This window comes from Saccostrea echinata, unplaced genomic scaffold, assembly GCF_033153115.1.
Source record: "Saccostrea echinata isolate AGI-Se365-2 ecotype Australia unplaced genomic scaffold, CSIRO_AGI_Sech_v1 ptg000002l, whole genome shotgun sequence".
Taxonomy (NCBI): Eukaryota; Metazoa; Mollusca; class Bivalvia; order Ostreida; family Ostreidae; genus Saccostrea; species Saccostrea echinata.
The window spans coordinates 12,819,833-12,841,588 of record NW_026889751.1 but is presented as its reverse complement, the minus strand read 5'-3'; the positions used below and the strand labels follow the sequence as shown (position 1 = coordinate 12,841,588).

General features: G+C 33.6%; 1 protein-coding gene across 2 annotated transcripts in view; it reads right to left on the bottom strand.

The window, feature by feature from the left end:
* Window positions 1-21,756, bottom strand: part of LOC133173151 (small ribosomal subunit protein mS29-like) — a 44,323-nt gene that overhangs the window by 21,071 nt on the left and 1,496 nt on the right. The window contains exons 2-3 of one of the 2 annotated variants that reach the window (XM_061308096.1): window positions 12,190-12,281; window positions 5,458-5,562 (exon numbers count right to left, since the gene is read on the bottom strand). In XM_061308096.1, coding sequence (XP_061164080.1) covers window positions 5,458-5,562; window positions 12,190-12,281 — 197 coding nt within the window. The remainder of the gene's footprint in view (window positions 1-5,457; window positions 5,563-12,189; window positions 12,282-21,756) is intronic. The other variant, XM_061308103.1, reaches the window with a different exon arrangement.

Genomic DNA, 21,756 nt, shown 5'->3' with positions numbered 1-21,756 from the left:
GAATATTATGAAGTGTTATTACATGTATAATGCTTACATATCTGAAGATAATATCCATGACTTGACACTGAGATTTCTGCAATACTATCAATCAGAAACTTGAAAAAAAACATTTAACCAAAATCAGAAAAAAGATTAAAAAATATTTTAAAAATATTTATCGTATCATAACCTTCATTTGGATATTTGAAATCTTCATAATAAGTGGTGCTGTAATGAAATCTAAAATAAACTGTGGGTGTAATGAGCCTCCTTAATTCCTTGTTGAAATCTCTTACATTGGCCTCTCTTGGTCTTTGATGAACATTTAATAAGACAAGTTATTTTTGTCTCATTTTTATTTATCTATTATTTACAAGTCTACCTGATCATTAAAACTATGAAAGTACTTTTTGTATTATACAATAAAAATTCTTGCATAATTCTCTTATTAGTCCCCTACCGGTGAAACCGGAGGGGACTATAGGTTTCCTCTGAGTCTGTCCGTCCGTCTGTCCGTCCGTCTGTCTGTCTGTCTGTCCGTCCGTCTGTCTGTCTGTCCCTCTGTCTGTCTGTCAGTCTGTCCCACTTGGTTTTCCGCACTTTTTTCCTAAACGCTTGCAGATATTGAGCTGATTTTTGGTATGTAAGTGTATCTTGATGAGTTACAGATCAAGTTTGCATTTCGTTCCGCTTCATTGATTTTTGACGGAATTACGGCCTTTTCAATTTTTACGGGTTTTCCGCAATTTTCTTCTAAACGCTTGTAGATATTGAGCTGATTTTTGGTATGTGGCTTTACCTTGATTAGTTATAGATCAAGTTTGCATTTCGTCCCGCTTCATTAATTTTTGACGGAATTATGGCATTTTCAATTCTTAACTGGAACGGAACCAGATTACAGTTGCCGGTAGGGGACTAGTATTGCTAATGCAATACTCTCAGAATGCTTGTTCTATTAACCTATCAAGTACACTATTTACAGTGATTAATTATCACAAGTAAATGGCAAAGGGGAATAACTCCTCTCAGTAGAATACAAATTAATAGAGCCCTGACCTGGACCAGAACACTTGACCAAATGGTCCTGATGTTCAAAAATCTGGTAAAAATACCCTTCCTTATTAAAACTTTTACTCTTTTTGCCTCTGATATGCCCAGGTGCAGAGAAGATTTTTAAAGCATTAATGCATTTTCACTCTATAATAAATAGAGCCCCACCCTAACATCAGAACCTCTGATCCAGGGATCATGAAATTCACAATTTTGGAAGAGGCATCCTTGCTTATCATAACTTATGCATTTGTTTATATAATACCCAGGAGTAGAGAAGGAGATTTTCAAAGAAATAATGCACTTTCACTATATGATCTATATAGCCCCGCCCTAGCACCAGAACCCCTGACCCTGGGGCTATGAATTTCACAACTTTTGTAGAGTCACTCTTGCTTATCATAACTATGTATTTAATTTGTTTAAATAATTCCCAGGAGTAGAGAAGAAGATTTTCACAGAATTAATGCACTTTCACTATATGATCTATATAGCCCCGCCCTAGCACCAGAACCCCTGACCCTGGGGCTATGAATTTCACAATTTTGGTAGAGTCACTCTTGCTTATCATAAGTATGTATTCAATTTGTTTCAATAATACCCAGGAGTAGAGAAGAAGATTTTCAAAGAAATAATGCACTTTCACTATATAATCTATATAGCCCCGCCCTAGCACCAGAACCCCTGACCCTGGGGCTATGAATTTCACAATTTTTGTAGAGTCACTATTGCTTATCATAAATACAAGTATGTATTCAATTTGTTTCAATAATACCCAGGAGGAGAGAAGAAGATTTTCAAAGAAATAATGGACTTTCACTATATTATCTATATAGCCCCGCCCTAGCACCAGAACCCCTGACCCTGGGGCTATGAATTTCACAATTTTTGTAGAGTCACTCTTGCTTATCATAAGTATGTATTCAATTTGTTTAAATAATACCCAGGAGTAGAGAAGGAGATTTTCAAAGAAATAATGCACTTTCACTATATTATCTATATAGCCCCGTCCTAGCACCAGAAACCCTGACCCTGGGGCTATGAATTTCACAATTTTTGTAGAGTCACTCTTGCATATCATAAGTATGTATTCAATTTGTTTAAATAATACCCAGGAGTAGAGAAGAAGATTTTCAAAGAAATAATGCACTTTCATTACGTGATCTATATAGCCCCATCCTAGCACCAGAACCCCTGACCCTGGGGCTATGAATTTCACAATTTTGGTAGAGTCACTCTTGCATATCATAAGTATGTATTCAATTTGTTTCAATAATATCCAGGAGAAGAGAAGAAGATTTTCAAAGAAATAATGCACTTTCACTATATGATCTATATAGCCCCGCCCTAGCACCAGAACCCCTGACCCTGGGGCCATGAATTTCAAAATTTTGGTAGAGGGCTCAATGCTTATTACAATCATGCCAACAGTTTGACTGCTTGATGTCCAGGAGTAAAGAAGAAGATTTTTAAAGATTGCATTAATTCTGATGGTTTTGGCCCCACCCCTCAGGCCCCAGGGGGGCAGGGGCCACGAATTTCAAAATTTTTGTTCCCCTTCACCCATAGATGCTATATGCCAAAACTGGTTGAAATTGGTTTGCTGGTTCCAGAGAAGAAGCTGAAAATGTTTAAAAGTTTACGACTGACGACCGACGGACGACGACGGACGAAAAGAGATAGCAATAGGTCACCAGAGTGACTCAGGTGACCTAAAAATTACAAAAAATCTTAACTGTTTTTCATGAATCCATTCATAACAGACTGAACTTCAGATTTCACAATTAATGTAAAGTGAGAGTGTTTAAAATAACTTGAATGTGTGTAAAAGTAAGTCAAAAGAAAATTCTAAGAAACTAGAAATATGTCCATAGGACATGAATGCCCTGCCCAGGGTTCATTAGTAATGTAACATGAAAATTTGCATTAGTATATGAAGTTTGATGAAAATATCTTGAACAATTTCTTTAAGGACATTGGCAAGGTTTCTGGATATCGTATAGAATTTTTCAAGAACTCTTGAGTAGGTTTGATGGTATTAAACAGGTTATATTCTAGTTAGTTTAACCCACCAAGCCAACCTTCTTATTTAGATTATGTCAAATCAATGATTTTACAATTCTCAATGCATTTCCAATGCAAAATGTTGATAAAAGGGACCTACATAATTTTTCACCATAGGTTTTCACCAAACCCCATTTATTTCATATCGTTTATGTATTATATACATAACTGTATCCTCTTTACCTATGACATCTAGATATTTTGGCTGAAAATGTATAGAGACAAGACACAGACATACTGGCACCGTTCTTTATTTTAGAGTTACTTCCCTTAACATCTATATAATTATTATTCATAATGGTCAAGAGATTGGTTGACTGTTTCTATTATATGTAATTTATTTCATTAGAAACAAATTGTCGTAAAATTATTGGTATGGATTTGTTTTTAATTTGTATTCATAGTTACTAAAATGGTCTTTGCCCTTCCCAGCATAAGCTATGGTAAATGAAGCATATGAATGAAGGAAGCACACATGCTTTTGTTTACCTCTGTAACATACCCTTTATTGGTTTTTCACTGCGTGGAGAATTCTACACGGGAGGTCACTCTCAATCACTATTTTATAAGTGAAAAAAATTAATATTAATCCTTTTTTCTCCGGAAAACATTGCCTTGCCAATGTCCTTAAAACTGAATTTAATACTGTTACACAATAAATAGTAAAGTCAAAGGTAATTGGGAAGGTCAAGGTAGGTCAAGGTAAAAAAAATTGGACACAGTTGATGAATTCTCACCAAATTATGTATCAGTTTCTTTGAAAGTGAGCTAAATGCAAAGTGTGATGGAAGGACAGACAGAAAGACAGAGGGAAGGAAGAAGGACATGACAAACACTTATGCCCAGCTATATACTCATGTCCGGGCATTAAATTTTACACATTTCAAAATTTTTTTTTAAATAATTGTGAGAAAAATACTAATACTGAGTGCATTAAAAGTTTAATTAATAAATGTTTGACTTTCTTCAACTTTAACATTGAAAAGTTATCATCACAGACAGACGATACTTTGTAGCAACAATTTTCTGCAAATCGTGCTTTTAAGCAATTGATAACCCGGTTGGTTTTGTTCCTATTTATGTAACATATTTTTTAGCTTTTTATCTGATTGATAAGTTTTACATTCTACACAGCTGAGAGGGTTAGAACTGTAATAAAGTTACAGCAAAATTGACTTTTTACACAGAAAATTATCATAACTTTTGTAAAAAAGCTAAAAAATAGTAACTATTAGTAAGTAAGATCAAATGTCAAGGTCAACCCTGGTGGCAGTATTTAATCATTTAATCATCATATTTAAACATCTAATCCTTCTATGCATAGTCATCCAAAACTCAGCAAATGAACAGTAAAGCAGAAATCTAGTCAGATGGACGGACACAAAGTGTCCATCCAGAAACAATCCAGCCCAAAAAGAGGCATTTCAACAAAAAATTATGTTTACGTTTTATTTATTCACCTTATCTTTGCTCAAGTATGACACTAACACTTTGTCTAACAAAAATCTACAATCCAAACTTTAGCAATCTGATTAAAATCAAATCCTTTGATCCGCTCACATAGATTGCTACACAAGGATCTGAAGAAACCCCATTCAGGGTCATCTCCCGGTAACCTTTCAATTATCCAATTAAACATTTGCTTGCAAGAATTTAGAAGTATCTCGGAATTCAGTTACAGAAGTGAAAGCCCCGATGATACACGAACGGAAAATTGTGACCTGGTTTCTGTAGCCTGTCAAAAGAATGGCCACAGTCTTTTCTGTACAGAAATATATTTAGTACTTGCTTTTGCCTTGTTTTTTAGCTCTTTGTTTAGTACGAAATGATAAGATCTTCTCCACAGCTACTTTCACTTCTACATTCATTTTCCTGAATGTCGTTTCAGTACGATTTCTCTGATTGGTCAAAATTTTAATGAATATTTTCATTAGAAAGGTCACCAGGAGATGACCCTGAATGGGGTTTCTTCAGATCCTTGTGTAGAGATCTATGTGAGCAGATCAAAGGATATGATTTTAATCAGATTGCAAACTTTAGTAATTTATGTTTCAATCCCCATGACCCTGATCTTACTCAAATGACCTTGAGTCATTGAGGCATGACTTCAGCATTAAAAAATAAAATTTAGAAAAGGATATTTTTATTACTAATCACTTTGATCAATATTTTGCCCAAATATGACTCAACCACTTTTTCTTATGTGTCTCATAGTACACGTGAGTTTTAGCAAAGTTGAGCATAAAAGGACCAGCAGACAAGATTCATTTTACCCCCCCCCCCCCCCCCCCCCCCGCCTTCCAACAAAAAGAATAATTGATGGAAGAGCAGTACTAAAAGGGATAAGAAACTACTCCTTACCATATTTTTTTCATGTGGACTCATCCAGTTGTTAAACATGAGTTTATTGACATCATTCTGAGGAACTGAGTAGAATAAGCCCTCCTGCGATGCGGTGTGCTCCATCTGTAAAGGGTTCAATTATACTATCATCATATTTCTATATATTATTATATTACAAATTACATGTACTAAATAAATAGAATGCTTTTCTTTTTTAAATCAGAAAATGTCAACAATTTTTAATGTAAATTTTTAAAATTATTTTAAGACATTCAAAATGCTTCTTACTTTCAGTTAACTTGATGTGTCAAACATTACAACAGTGCACTAATTTGTGAAAGACAGAAATGAAAGAAAAGAATCCCACCTATATTCTTAATTTAATATTCATTTATGACAAAAATCCTTTGAATATCTCTTGAACTTACAGGTAGATAGGCTGTATGAAAACTCTTGTACCTTAGTTAGGTCATCTTCGCTAGCCAAGGGATTCTGATCCAAAATCTACTCTACATGAGTAGATTTTGGATTGGAAACCCTTGGCTAGCGAAGATGTAGTTAGGTGTGATTTCTTTTGTTAAAAGTGTGGGTTATTTGTACATAACTCATACTTTTTGATAAACTCCACCCATCGAGTCAAGACAAAAGAACATTGCAAAGACCCAAGACACTTTTTGAAGACAAAAAAATCATCTGTACTAGATATACCAAAGTTAAGAGAAAAAGAAATTAAAAAGCACTGAAAAGTTATTATTGATAGTATTGCAGAAATCTCAGTGTCAAGTGATGGATATCATCTTCAGATATGTAAGCAATATAATAACACTTCATAATATTCAATATTATTTTTATTAGAAAAAATAATTTTCTCCCAAAAAAGAATTAATGAGATTTTCTTCCTCATCTTTGCATGAATAATTTGGAAAATCAGTTATAAATAGACAAGGAATACATATTAATGAATAACAATGGACAAATTGAATGAAAAATGTTTTAAGGAAATGAAAATTCCAATTTAAAAAATAATTGGAATAAAAAGACCACTTGCAAGAATTATCTTTCCTAAATCCCCCTGACTCAAAACACTCAGGAACGGTTGAACATATCAGATTCAGAATAAGCTAAAATTTCCAGAATAAATATACATTTTTCAAAGAAATCATAAAAAACAAGCACACAAACCAACAAGAGTACAGTACTCTAAAAGTGCAAGTCAATTATAATTCATTTCAATGAGGTTGTAGATTTCAACTCGAATTTCCTCTATAGACGAAACAATGGAGGTTTATTTTTCTGTGTAGTACGTCATCAAAAAGTGGTGTAATGAGCCTCCTTATTAACAAAACAAAAACAAGTGCAGAAAATTTCAGCACTTGTTTTTGATTTGTTATGCTGAAAAAAGCACAATTTATCTTTTAAAACTATTCTCGTGGTTTTCTTATCGATGAAGGCAAAACCTTCAATTAATTTTTCTATAAATAACAGACCAAAAAAACTCGAAAATCCAAAATTGAGTTTTATATTGCATCTATTCTACATGCACAAATTTCTTTATATCATTAAATGTTTGAAATAAATTAAGTTGACAAAGGTTTGAATCATTTAATTTTCACATTTTGTAAATGTGACAAAAATAACATCAACCCAACCTGTCTCATTGATACAAATTGGAACAGATAAGATTTATCGAAACCAGTCTGGGGCCCTTCAGAACAGACAACTAAAGAATAACACATATATGAAGAAAAATTGATATCAAATTAATTAAGGACATAGATTTTTTTTTTCAAATATACTAGGCAAAAATTATCTTGTGTGCACGACATAATATCTCATGGACACGACATATAATCTTGTGTGCACAACATAATAATATCTTGTGCACACGACATAATACCTTGTGCACAAGAGACATAATATCTCATGCGCTTGACATATTATCTCATTTGCTTGACATCATATCTCATGGGCACGATCGACATATCTCATGGACACAGCATATTATCTTGTGTGCACATAATATCTTGTGCGCACTACATAATATCTCATGCACAAGAGACATAATATGTCATGTGCTCAACATATTCGTGAGCTCAATATTTCTTGTACTCACTACATAATATCTCATGCACATAACTTAATATCTCATGCGTATGACATATTATCTCATGAGCAATACATTTTATCTTGTGCGCAGGACATATCTCAGGCTCATGACATAGTATCTCTTGTGCACAACATATTATCTCGTGCGCACGATTTATGATTTTAATTCTTTCATTAATTACTTTGAGTTTTAAAACGCTATTCTGAATTAAATATGAATTCAAAGTAGATCATACATGAACAAGGGAAGTGATCATTATAGGGATTGCTTTCAACTGCCATTTAAGGACATAAGGAACGTAGTTTGAACTTATTGTCTTTTTACCTGGAGTTGAAGAGGTCCAATACTTGAACGAACTGTGTGCAACAAAATGTCTATATATGCTGTTGTATACTTCTTCTAATAAAAATAAGTCTGGATAACCAAAACATCTAGAATATATGTTAAGTAATTTTTGTATATTTTTCTTTGAATTATACAAGAATTTTCATTAATTGAAATCTTTTCAAAACCTCTGGTAATACATGTTGATTTTTTGTCTATGAACATCAGATGGCACTATAATCTTATATTAAGAATTCTTGAAATATTATCAGTAGGTAAGGTATGTTGCGTATGTCCTTAAACAGGAAGAAATAGTACATATTCTCAGGACACAGTCTAAATTCAAGAATATGATCGAAAGTCAAATACTTGTGGTATTTAATTAATTGGTATTTTTGATTTTGAGAGTGAAAATGTGAATAAAACAACATAGTTTTGACTTATTAGTTAAACTTTTTCTGGTACATGTATATTTCTGATGATAAAGTTGTCCAGGTCAGTTATCATATAGAAAAATTATAGAATGTTTAGTATATAGAAACTCCTTTGCTGTACAACGCAAGAATCAAAGAACAGTCTCATCATGGATACTAGATCTGTCAGACCTACAAAAATGTCCCATCCTTGATCATGACCTCTGTCATTGTAATGTTCAGAAATGTACACTTTAAATTTGCTGCCTACCCATCAACCAAAAAAGATGAAAAATTTGACAACATTCATTAAAAGAAGTTGAAGAAAAAAGTACTTGATAATTATAAAGACAAAACTATGGAAAAAGTATCTAATTATTATTTATATAGCGTTATAAGCATACTACGCTGAAATAGTGCACGGCTTCATTTTCTAAGGAAAATCCGACATCACCCATGCCAGGGATCAAACTCATGACCCCAAGATTGTGAGTCCGATGTGCTACCGATTTAGCCACAGACGCCGTTATCAACACCACTGTATTTTAATATATATATATAAACTTAGTTTCAAATATTGACACTTAAAGAAAACAAGAGGCCCAAGGGCCTTAACAGTCACCTGAGTATAATACAACTTAAAGGATCCATAGAATATAAAATAAACTGGTAGATGAAGCTTTGTTGCCCAAAAGCAAAAGAAATAGGATGATCAGGATCAATGAATTAATGTCTAATATTCAGTAACAACTCATATTAAAATTAAATTCTAATCTGCCCCCAATTTATCACTATCACCATGCAGACTGTTAACAAACTATTGGTAATTCTGTACTATTTTTAACCCCAACATGTAATTTATCACATTGGCCTCTCTTGGTCTTTGATTGATTGATTGATTGTATATTGTTTTACGTCCCAATCGAGAATTTTTCACTCATATAGAGACGTCACCATATACCGGTGAAGGGCTTCAAATTTTGACCTTTACTCGGCACTCAGGGCCATTGAGCAGTGAGGGATCTTTATCGTGCCAACGCCTGCCGTGACACGGGGCCTCGGTTTTTAAGGTCTCATCCGAAGGACCCGCAACTTTCACTTCAAAGTGCCGAGCGCATGGCGAAGGAACAGTTGCTACCTATTTTTTATCGACTTAGGTCTGTCGCGGCCGAGATTCGAACTCACGACCTCCCGATCACGGAGCGAGCGCTCTACCGACTGAGCTACCGTGAACGGTCTCTTGGTCTTTGAAGAACATTTTAATAAGTTATTTTTGTCTCAGTTTTATTATTCTATTATTTACAAGTCTATCTGATCATTAAAACTATGAAAGTAGTTTTTGTATTATACTATAAAATTTCTTGCACAATTCTCTTATTCTGTTAACTTTTCAAATACATTATTTGCTGTGATTAATTATCAAAAGAAAATTGCAAAGGGGAATAACTTCTCTCAGTAGAATACAAATTAATAGAGACCTGGCCAGGACCAGAACATCTGACCAAATGGTCCAGATGTTTAAAAATCTGGTAAAAATATCCTTTTATTAAAACTTTTACTTCGTTTGCCTTTGATATGCCAAGGAGCAGAGAAGGTTTTCAAAGAAATAATGCATTTTCACTACATGCACCATGACTACAGATTCAACACAGCACTACCCAACACCAAAACCCATGACCCAGGGTCATGAATTTCACAAATTTGGAAGAGGTACCCTCATCATCATAACTCTGCACTTAGTTGAAGATTTTCAAGGAATTAACACATTTTTACTATATTATCAATAGACCCCCCCCCCCCCAAATGAGAAACACAAAACCCCTCACCCTGGGACCAGAAAGTTTTTAAAATTTTGTAAGAAGCACCATGCACTTTATTATCTGCTCAACACTAAGGATTATTTAACAGAATAAATGCATTTTCACTACATAATTAAAGAGCCCCACCCTAACACCAGAACCCCTGACCAAGGGGCCATGAAATTCAAAATTTTGGAAGAGACACTCTTGCTCAACATAATTATATACTTAGTTAGTTTATATATTACCCAGGAGCAGAGGAGAAGATTTTCAAAGAATTAATGCATTTTCACTATATAATTTGTTCAATAGAGCCCCGCCCTAACACCAGAACCTCTGACCCTGGGGCCATAAATTTCACAATCTTGGAAGAGACAGACATGCTCATCATAACTATGTATTCAGTTAGTTTGTTTAATACCCAGGAGCAGAGAAGAAGATTTTCAAAGAATTAAATGTATTTTCACTATATAATCAATAGAGCCCCCCCCCCCCCTTACACCTGAACCCCTGACCCAGGGGCCATGAAATTCAAAACTTTGAAAGAGGCACTCTTGCTCATTAAAAGTACATGTATATACTAAGTTAGTTTATTTAATACCCAGGAGCAGAGGAGAAGATTTTCAAAGAATTAATGCATTTTCACTATATAATCAATAGAGCCCCGCCCTAACACCAGAACCCCTGACCCATGGGCCATGAATTTCACAATTTTGGAAGAGGCATCATTGCTTATCATAACCATGCACTTAGTTTGTTTAAATAATACCCAGGAGCAGAGAAGGAGATTTTCAAAGAATTAATGTATTTTCACTATATAATCATTAGAGCCCCGCCCTAACACCAGAATCCCTGACCTAGGGGCCATGAAATTCACAATTTTGGAAGAGGCATTCTTCCTCATCATAACTATGCACTTAGTTCATGGGCTTAATACCCAGGAGCAGAGGAGAAGATTTTCAAAGAATTAATGTATTTTCACTATATAATCATTAGAGCCCCGCCCTAACACCAGAACCTCTGACGCAGGGGCCATGAAATTCACAATTTTAGAAGAGGCATTCTTCCTCATCATAACTATGCACTTAGTTCATGGGCTTAATACCCAGGAGCAGAGGAGAAGATTTTCAAAGAATTAATGTATTTTCACTATATAATCATTAGAGCCCCGCCCTAACACCAGAACCCCTGACCCTGGGGCCATGAATTTCACAATTTTGGTAGAGAGCTCAATGCTTATTACAATCATGCCAGCAGTTTGACTGCTTAATGTCCAGGAGTAAAGAAGAAGATTTTTTAAAGATTGCATTAATTTTGATGGTTTTAGCCCCATCCCTCAGGCCCAAGGGGGGCAGGGACCATGAATTTCAAAATTTTTACTCCCCTTCACCCATAGATGCTATATGCCAAATTTGGTTGAAATTGGTTGGGTGGTTCCATAGAAGAAGCTAAATATGTTCAAAAGTTTACGACCAACGAACAACATACAACAAATGCGACGGACAAAAACAGATAGCAATAGGTCACCTGAGTGACTCAGGTGACCTAAAAATAAACAAAATAATTTTTTCTAAAATAGTTTCTTGCAACTTTTTTCCCTTAACTCAACTAAAATTCTTTGAAACTATCTGTACATTATAACTAATTGCATGAAACATTCAAAAGTGAAAAAAAATTATGATGTACACATAGCACAACGTGACGTCATAATAGGGGTGCATAAACATATTTGTAAGATGTGATGAAACATTGCAAATGGAGAAAACATTGTTGTTTTTATACAACAGTCAGCCTAATAATAACAACAGTGTTGGGCTTGTATGCACTATTCCTAAATAGTAGTCAGGGTTTGACACGTAGTGCACTCGCCTCCAGCTCATGCACCATGTGTCAAACTCTGACTACTATTTAGGCATAGTGCATGCAAAGCACAACACTATTATATAATTATGTGAAGATACCCGATGGATGTGTTCATAATGACAACTCGGAAGCTACGCTCCCTTGTGTCATTATGACCATGCTCATTGATTTTCTGCACATAACCAACAATATTATATGGGGTAACTACTACTTATCTTTTTTTTTTCCTTTCAAACATACATACTGGGTCTGATAGGTGTGTTCTAACTGATGATGTGAACCTTTGCATATATCTCCTCCAAGAAGAAGAGCCAAACGAAATGTGCTTGCAACAACCTAAAATGATAAAATACAGAATGCCAGTAATAAATGAGCCATTGGGTCAGAAAACTAGAAATGTACTAAAGACAAAACAGCAATAAAAGTGAGCCTCTAATAATCTACTGAAAGTTTTCCCCCTCAAAACAATTTTGGTTCCCTGCTCACATTGAAAGTGGAGAATATTAATCTGGATCTGTCTATCAATCCTTCTGTCTAATATTTTGTCTGTGTGTTACACTTTCCAGATATATTAAAAACCTTTTACGTTTTTGCAATGTAATTTACTATCACAATCCCCTATAGTCTAAAAAATACCCCAAAAGTCAAAGATCAAGGTCAGAAATTCATACATTCTGTCTGTGTGTAACACTTTCATTTCTAGATGATATCGTAAAAAGCCTTTGAGCATTTGCAATTACATTTTATATCACAACTCCCTATGGCCTATAGAAGACCCCTGTTGGTTTTGAAGTCAAAAGGTCAAGGTCAGAATTCATACATGGCAAAAAACAATCCTGGGTGATAACTACTTTTCTTTGAGTGTTTTTCAATGAAATATAAAATCACAAGTCCCTATTGCCTAAAAAAGATCACTATTGATTTTGAGGTCAAAAGGTCACAGGTCAAGGTCAGAAATTCATACATTCTGTCTGTGTGAAACACTTGTTTCTGGACGACATCTTAAAGAGCATTTGAAACTTTGCAATGAAATTTTATTTCACAACTCCCTACGGCCTAAAGAAGACCCCTATTGATTCTGAGGCCAAAGGTCAGTGTCAGAAGTTCATATATAATATTGCAATAAAATATGGTTTCCAGATGATAACTTTGGTTCTCTCATAGTTTTTTTTCAATGAAATTATCATATATCAATAACAATAGTTACTACAGTAAAGAAGACATTTTATGCTTTTTTAATTGTGAGATCTGGTTTATGGATGATTATCTTCCTTCAAAAAGAGCAATACTTTTAGCAATAAAAAAGAAAACCCTGGCTGCAATATTCTTGCTTGACAATAACAAGAGGCCCATGGGCCACAACTCTCACCTGAGTAACTTTGGCCCTGCTATTCTTCACTAGACTTTCCCCCATGTAATACACCTATTATGGTCCCATCCTATCCCAGGGGTCATGATTTTAACATTTTAGAATCTACACTACCCCAGGATACTTCCACATAAGTTTCAGCTTTTCTGGCCCAGTGGTTCTTGAAAAAAAGATTTTTAAAGATTTTTTTTTTATATATTTCAATGTAAAACTTGGATTCCCTATTATGGCCCAGTCCTACTCCCAGGGGTCATGTGTTTCTAACAATGTAGATTCTACACTACCACAGGATACTTCCACATAAGTTTCTGGTTTTCTGGCCCAGTGGTTCTTGAGAAGAAGATTTTTAAAGATTTTTGTTTCAATATATTTCAATGTAAAACTTGGATTCCCTATTGTGGCCCCGCCCTACCCCGGGGGTCATGTTTTCAACAATTTAAAATCTACACTACCCAAGGATGCTTCCACATAAGTTTCAGCTTTTCTGGCCCAGTGGTTCATGAGAAGAAGATTTTTAAAGATTTTTTCTATATTATTTCAATGTAAAACCTGGATTCTCTATTGTGGCCCCACCCTACCCCCAGGGGTCATGATTTTAACAATTTAGAATCTACACTACACCAGGATACTTCCACATAAGTTTCAGCTTTTCTGGCCCAGTGGTTCTTGAGAAGAAGATTTTTAAAGATTTTTTCTATATATTTCAATGTAAAACTTGGATTCTCTATTGTGGCCCAGTCCTACCCCCAGGGGTCATGATTTGAACAATTTAGAATCTACACTACCCCAGGATGCTTCCATATACCCGGTAAATTTCAGCTTTTCTGGCCCAGTGGTTTTTGAGAAGAAGATTTTTAAAGATTTTTTCTATATATTTCAATGTAAAACTGGGATTCCCTATTGTGGCCCAGTCCTACCCCCAGGGGTCATGATTTGAACAATTTAGAATCTACACTACCCCAAGATGCTTCCATAAAGTTTCAGCTTTTCTGGCCCAGTGGTTCTTGAGAAGAAGATTTTTAAAGATTTTTTCTTTATATTTCAATGTAAAACTTGGATTCCCTATTGTGGCCCCGCCCTACCCCCCGGGGGTCATGATTTGAACAATTTAGAATCTACACTACCCCAGGATGCTTTCACAGAAGTTTCAGCTTTTCTGGCCCAGTGGTTCTTGAGAAGAAAATTTTTTAAAGACCCCACCCTATTTTTTGCCTTTTCTTGATTATCTCCCCCTTGTTGTTAGGGGGCTTGGCCCTTCATTTTAACAATTTAACTTCCCCTTCATGGATGCTTTGTGCCAATTTTGGTTAAAATTGGCCCAGTGGTTCTTGAGAAGAAGTTGAAAATGTGAAAAGTTTACAGACGGACGGACAGACAGATAGACAGATGGACGGACAATGGACAATGGGTGATCAGAAAAGCTCACTTGAGCTTTCAGCTCAGGTGAGCTAAAAATCAACCTATGAAAATTTCATGCTATAAATTTTAAAACTGTTCTAGGGCTCGACAAATTGGCATGCAATATTTCATCACTGTCTAAAGAGGGCAGATCTATATCCTGCTTTATTTTTATTTATCAATTAAAACACAAGTTATGAAGTACAGTTGAACTTCGGTATCTAGTAACACAGATATCTCGAATACCATGGATATGTCGAAGTGATATTGAAGTCCCAACAACTTATTCTTTAAGTATTTTACCCTGGATATCTTGAAGTTTTTTCTTGGCCCCATCGAGTTTGAGAAATCAAGGTTTGACTGTACTTTGTATGAGAATGTGGATCTCTTGATTAAAGCATCTTATAATATTACATGTATGAGGGTTGTCCCAAAATTCCGTAGACTGAGCTCATATCTTTTAAAGAAATTAATGTATCTTTATAAAATTTTCTGAGTAGATAAAGCGTGTTCTTGGCAGATAAATTACGAAGTTTTATCATGTTTGCTTGAAAACAATTCGAGCAATAATATTTGAAGTGATATCGTTCTCTAACGCCCGGAGCAATCTGCAACGTCAGATGTCAAATGTCAACAGTTCAAATTTTTGGAGAAAATATTCCAATTACCAGAATTAAATTCTTTAATTAATCAAAATAATTATAGATATAAAAGTGAAATATCTTAATTATTATGATATGATTAAACATTAAAATATGTAAACAAAGTATATGCATGTACAGGTATGAAATAATAATATTTTGAAAACCCTATATTTCTAAGGACTTTTCGTCTCTCTTCTCTAATAGAGTTGCACAGTGTCACTTTTGCACAATTCTTAGGAGTGTCTTTTTTTTTAGTCATACATAGAGAAACCATTTCAGTCATTTTAAATACTAAGGACCAGAAAACATTCCCTTGTCTACCAAACATTTATGACTTGTACATTTCTGTAGGAGTGAATGCAGGATCAAAACACTTGATCACAGTCCAGTGCACTGCCTGTGCCAATGCAGCTGCCATTTTTCAAAAAGTCGGATTTCAACTCCGTGTATATATATAAAACGTAATAAAATTCATGTTTGTTTAAGCATAAACACCAAAATTTGAGGAAATATAGTTAATAATACAATATTAAGAATTTTCATTTCCATTCCCAAAATGCTGAGTAATAATTACTTTTCCATAGGATTTTAAATATAATATACTGATTTTTTAATTGCAATTTTTGGGTACTGCGCCACCTTCCTACACGAGACAATGAACTGTATAATTTAAATACTAGGGTTAATTTTTGTAGTTACTCCATATTTGTCCATAAATTTATTAGTTAGTGTTGGTTTAATCTATGTACAAAGTTTCATTAATATATGACATCGGGTTCCAACAAAACAACGCTTGTCTACCGAATTTTGGGACAACCCTCGTAATGTATTTTTACATGAAGAGGTATTTTACTCATGGCTTACTCTTGCACTATCTATGTTTTGAAGAATGCAACTTCTACCATGTAATATTATAAAAATTTTAAAAATTGACAACAAATTAATTCCAGATTCCTAGCATTGCAAGTGAATGAATGGAAAAGAAAATTTTATTGTTTGAAGTCTCAGAAAAAATAATCATGAGCTTTAGTCACACATCTACTAATGGAGAATAGTTCCCACAATTGTTTTAGTTGATTTACCTCTCATTATCTAGTAATTAAGTAGACTTTCCATTAAAACATAAGCTATGCAGTTTCTAGCAAGTGTCGCAGGTATTACCTTATACATGTATTAACATGATTAATAACTCTTGTGTTGGACTTTTATTATTTTTGCTGTTAACAATGCTTAGGTGGCAAATATTATGTAACAGGAAAGGAGAAAATTATGGCTGGACCAGGAACTGATCGTGACACCCCTGGACATGTGCTCTAACCACTGAGCTACCCTGGCCAATATTCACAGTCCATATTTCCCAACCTACTACATTCCTCCCTCCTGTCTTCCCCCTTGAAGACACACAACCCAGATTCTTTGGTTTCTTGCAGGACTTTCACTTGCATGTACAAATATGGTCAACAGCACCAATGTAACAGGAAAGACCACAATTTACGACTGGACATGAAATTGAACCAAGACCTGCATTACTAGTTAGCTCTAATAACCGAGTTATCAAGTATACTCACCCAAAAACACTGAAATTATCCCTCAGTTCCCAAACTCTGTCACCATAAGCAGAAAACATGCCACATTACTCTATGAATTATTTTTTGATTTGTTTCTTGTTTGCTACCCTTTGTGGGACAACTTTACCAGTCCACAGAAAACACGCTAAAATATAGTGTAACCATAGGCGACTTCAATATATTTGAGATCACGTGAGCCATCGAAAAAAATAAAAAGTATGAGGTTTTACCCCAAAATTGAATTCTAAGGTTAAAAGTTTAGTTTAAAGCTTCTTTTTTTTAAATGAAGATTTAAACCTCGTTCTCTGAAAAAAAGTAATAAAAATTGTTTATTCAGTGAAAAGAGACAAAAAATAATTGTCAACAAAGTGTGTGCGGCGCATGCCAAGTGCCATTAATTTTGTACTTAGCCATTTTTTTTTTATGTAAACAAACCAATAAGATGTTGTTGAAGGTGAATTAAGATCTTGGAAAAATACAGATGCAATTAAATTTCTTAATTAATCTAAAAGAACAAGACACTAACCTTAAACTCTTGGATGGTATGCAAGAACTAACCCAATTCTCATGGGCAGATGCTATACTATCCCATGTGCAAGGGACTAACCCTAATCTTTCAGGTGGATGCAAGACTAACCCTAACCAGTCGAAAAGTGTGCAAGACTATCCCTTAACAGTTGAGTGACGGAAATCTTACATCATAGTGCAATGAGAGCGAGGATCTTGCTTATCTGGGGACTGGTAAAGTAAAGTCTACCCCGCTTTGTAATGAACTTGTAGAATGTTTTTAGTACTGTTAACAAAACAGTGCAGTTATAGGACTGGTGTAACACCACTAAATAGAAGGTATATAACAGCCATGTACATTAGCAGTAAAAATCGTTTACTACGAACATGGATGTAGCGAATTTATGGATATAGTGAAGTTTTTTGCAATCCCCGGCAAAATTCTTAACAATTCCTTGTAAACTTTTATGGATATAACGAACACATATATACCAATTTTACAGTTATAGCAAACTGATTTTGTGCCCCCTAGAAGTTAAAAATAACGAAATTTACATCTTTTATACCAAATTTTCAAAGATCAAAATTTTAAAAAAATATTTAACTGACATTAATTCTGGAAGTATTTATATTTGAAACTCAATTATCCAAAAAGTTTTGAACCTTGAGTTTAATTTTGTATTTTATACTACCCTAAATACATTTGGAAGTCATACTTGAATGAAACAATCCATATTGTGAATTCACTATGTATACATTAAGGAGTTCGTTATATGGATATAACGAATTACGTATATAGCAAAGTAAATTCGCAGGTCCCCAGAACTTCGCTATAACTGAGTTTTACTGTAATTTCATCACCAGAACCCTCTACCATATGCTAAATAAATGTATTAAATACATGTTTTCCGTTTTATTTTTCTCTCTCTCTCTTTCTTAAACAAGTTGTAGCAGGAATGAATTTTGTTATATACATTTATGTCTTGAATTTTAAATACTATATGTCTTTATTAATGTTTCCATGCATATATTTGTATACTGCCTTATTCCCTATCGCCATTTTCACAGTATTTGTGTTTTTTCATACTCACTTATGTTATAATGCAGTCTGCATCAAAATATATGATTAAACCCTCAACAATTATGACCAAATTATGACAAAATGGTACCCCTAACAAGTTAAATGATATATAACACTCCCATGTTCTAGACAATAAAAATATTAAAGATTTACTACCTAAAATATGGGGTATATTTTGCGTTATGCTGTTGCAGCTGAAAAATGGCTTTGTTTTCCAGTTTTTGTTTCAGGAGATTTACAATAGAAACTCTTAGTTATAGATGTCAAATCATTGTGAAATTATCCCTCTTTTATATGCAATTTACTTTATGTAAATCAACAAAATATTAGCGAAATAATGTTTAAATATGTGAAAATGCAGATACGTTATGAAATTTAATAAAATTCTACTGTTTGAACTTGCAGTTTAAAAATAATATATGTTAATGCATTACTCTTACTTTAGGTTCATTTTAAAATTAGAGTTAAATGATAAATGAAACAATAAAGAAAAGTTTGAGTGAATTCTTCGAAACTTTAGAAAATGACACATTTTCTTCTTACTGGCATAAAAATGTCCCAAAATTCTGTAGTGTCCCCAACATGTGCTTATTCTGGAATGCATTATGAATTATATTTCTTTTATTTTACATGTAAGAGGCCAGTACAGCTACTAATCTATCTACCAAAAAATATCAGACTTTAGCTCAGTGTTGCTTGGAATTCTGGCAAATATATTGTGTTTTGTAGAGTCCGCAACGCTGTTGAGTCCGCAACAGCGTTTTAAATTCACAGTTTCTTCAAAGAAATGTACCATGATTTCAATTGATCATCACTATAATTGTCCAAATATTCAATACAAATATGTAAGGTTACAAAACTTAGTGGAACTATAACTTCATACTTTGAATAACACCCATAACGACTTGTTTATACATAATATTCAAAATCAATTGTCAGTCTTATGTTATATATTGAAAGTTAATTTTCATGTGGTATTTAAAACTGAATAAGTGGAAACTAAAGAATATATCAAGATGTTAATTGTTAATTAATAAGTCTAGTTCTAATTAATACAGTTGTGTTGCGGACACTACAGTAATAACTATATACCACATTCATTTATTATTTTCACTTTTTATTTCATTAAATATTTTTGAAATGTAAAACACTTCTCTGATATTTTGCTCCTTTGATAATACAATTAGTTAACTGGATTAAGATAACAAATGGTGATTTTTGTACAAGATAACACTTCAAACTTACTGGTATATATGTGGGTTTTAATTTCCAGGCCGGATAGCCATTTTTGACTAGCCTTCTTTATTTCCCTATAATAAAACACCATTTACTGTACATATAGAACTAGTTAGAGATTAACATTTTCAGTTTACTCCATTAAAACCAAATATGGTGTCATATAGCAATATTTCAATATATTGTAGTGTCCGCAACAATTTCAATACTGAAAAAAAATTATGGATGCCTCAGTAAATTCTTTAATTCATTGAATTTATCTATAAAACTATTTGTTATAACTTCTTTAATTGTATATAAATAAGTAAAATCATAGACATTTTTTTAAAACTGCAAAACAATTATACATCAAGAAATAATTAATGCTCCTTGTTATGTGGTTATTTTCATCTCAATAAACCACATTCTGCATCTTTTTATATGGTACATTTTCAAGAGTTGATCCTGTGGTATATAATTCAGCCTAGAAATGAACATTTATCAACAATTATTTTTATAAAAATGACAAAAGATTATTCTTATGGTTACTTGTAGTGTCCGCAATAAAAATGCTATGCATTTTCAAAGGTAGAAAAGATACAAACGAAGATATCCAGGGTGTTATGACAAATGTATTTGAAATATAGAAGTATTCAATTTAATTTTCACATGATAATTATATAGGTCTTATGTGTGATTGTAAAGGTAGATAATCTTAAGGAAGGGAGATAAATTAGGCCAAAAAATTAGCAAGTCATTAATGTGAATAAAATTTTTGTTTTCAAAGAGAACCATGAGATTTTTCTTTTATTTCACTGCAATTAGGTACATAATCGACACCCGCAAGAAGTTTGGAATAAATAAATATCTTTAATATTTTATTTTAGACACAACAGGTGTAATGTAGTGTCCGCAACACAAGGTCTCACCCAAAATTTGACTTTGCATAACTTTTTTTGTAAGAATGCTTATATAAAAAAAATTTGGGACTCATTTGCATAGGTATTGTACTTTCTAGAAAACATGTCAATAATGTGCTGTTTGACTTTTTATTCTTTAGTCCAAGTGCAACACAATTAGCACAAATACTATGAAAATGGCGTATATCAATTGTTTATAGTTACAAACCTTTTCAGATAATAGCAAGTGTTACTTCCATCAAATCTTACAGGTAATGTTTACATTTGATTATCTAAATTCTCAATGGCTAGCAATATGATAGTTAACCTTTTGGATGTTACTAATTTCAGTCAAAGTTCATACCCTTTAGGTGTATTCACTAGATTTTAAGTTAAAGTTTCTATTGTTTCCAAAGAGTATATAAACCCGTGTAACTGTTAGTCACATGGGGAAACTTGGAAAGCATTAATTTGCTGAAAGTTCTCTCACTTTAATAAACACCCTGTAAAGGGGCACATGTGGGGTTTCGGTTATGTATCATAAGGGGTTTCAATTCCGAAGCGGTGGTTTTTTTGTATGAGGCAGATATATTTGTAAAAATTCTTTGCTAATGAATTCTTAGGGGCCAAATGACATGCGTACGGGTTGTATGAGCTTGGCTGGCTGTGCCAACAATTTGAATACAGCACGTTATCACGGTATGATAATTTGTCCGCATGGACAATTGATGTTTTAAGACAGATGACATCCAAAAATAAGAATTCAATTCCTATATTACTTTAAATTCTCTAATTTTCTCTCTTCATAATTATTAATTTTCTTTATTATGAATTTAGCGCCTTTTAAAACTGGAATGTTGGATAACGAAATGAACATTGCCAAGGGGAAAAATGATGAATTAATTTTCAACGTACAATTGTTATATTTTTACGATAATTTAACAGGGCAACTATTTTTAATTAAATTGAGTCAAAACAATACACATTTTGGTGTTCCAAGACAATTGAAAATGCATATAATTCCTACTATCTATTCTAACATGCAGTGACAAGGTTTTGTGTGTTTTATAGGGTATTGAATGTTATAGATTTCCAATGGATTTCATAAAGAAAATTACACTAAGTGTAAA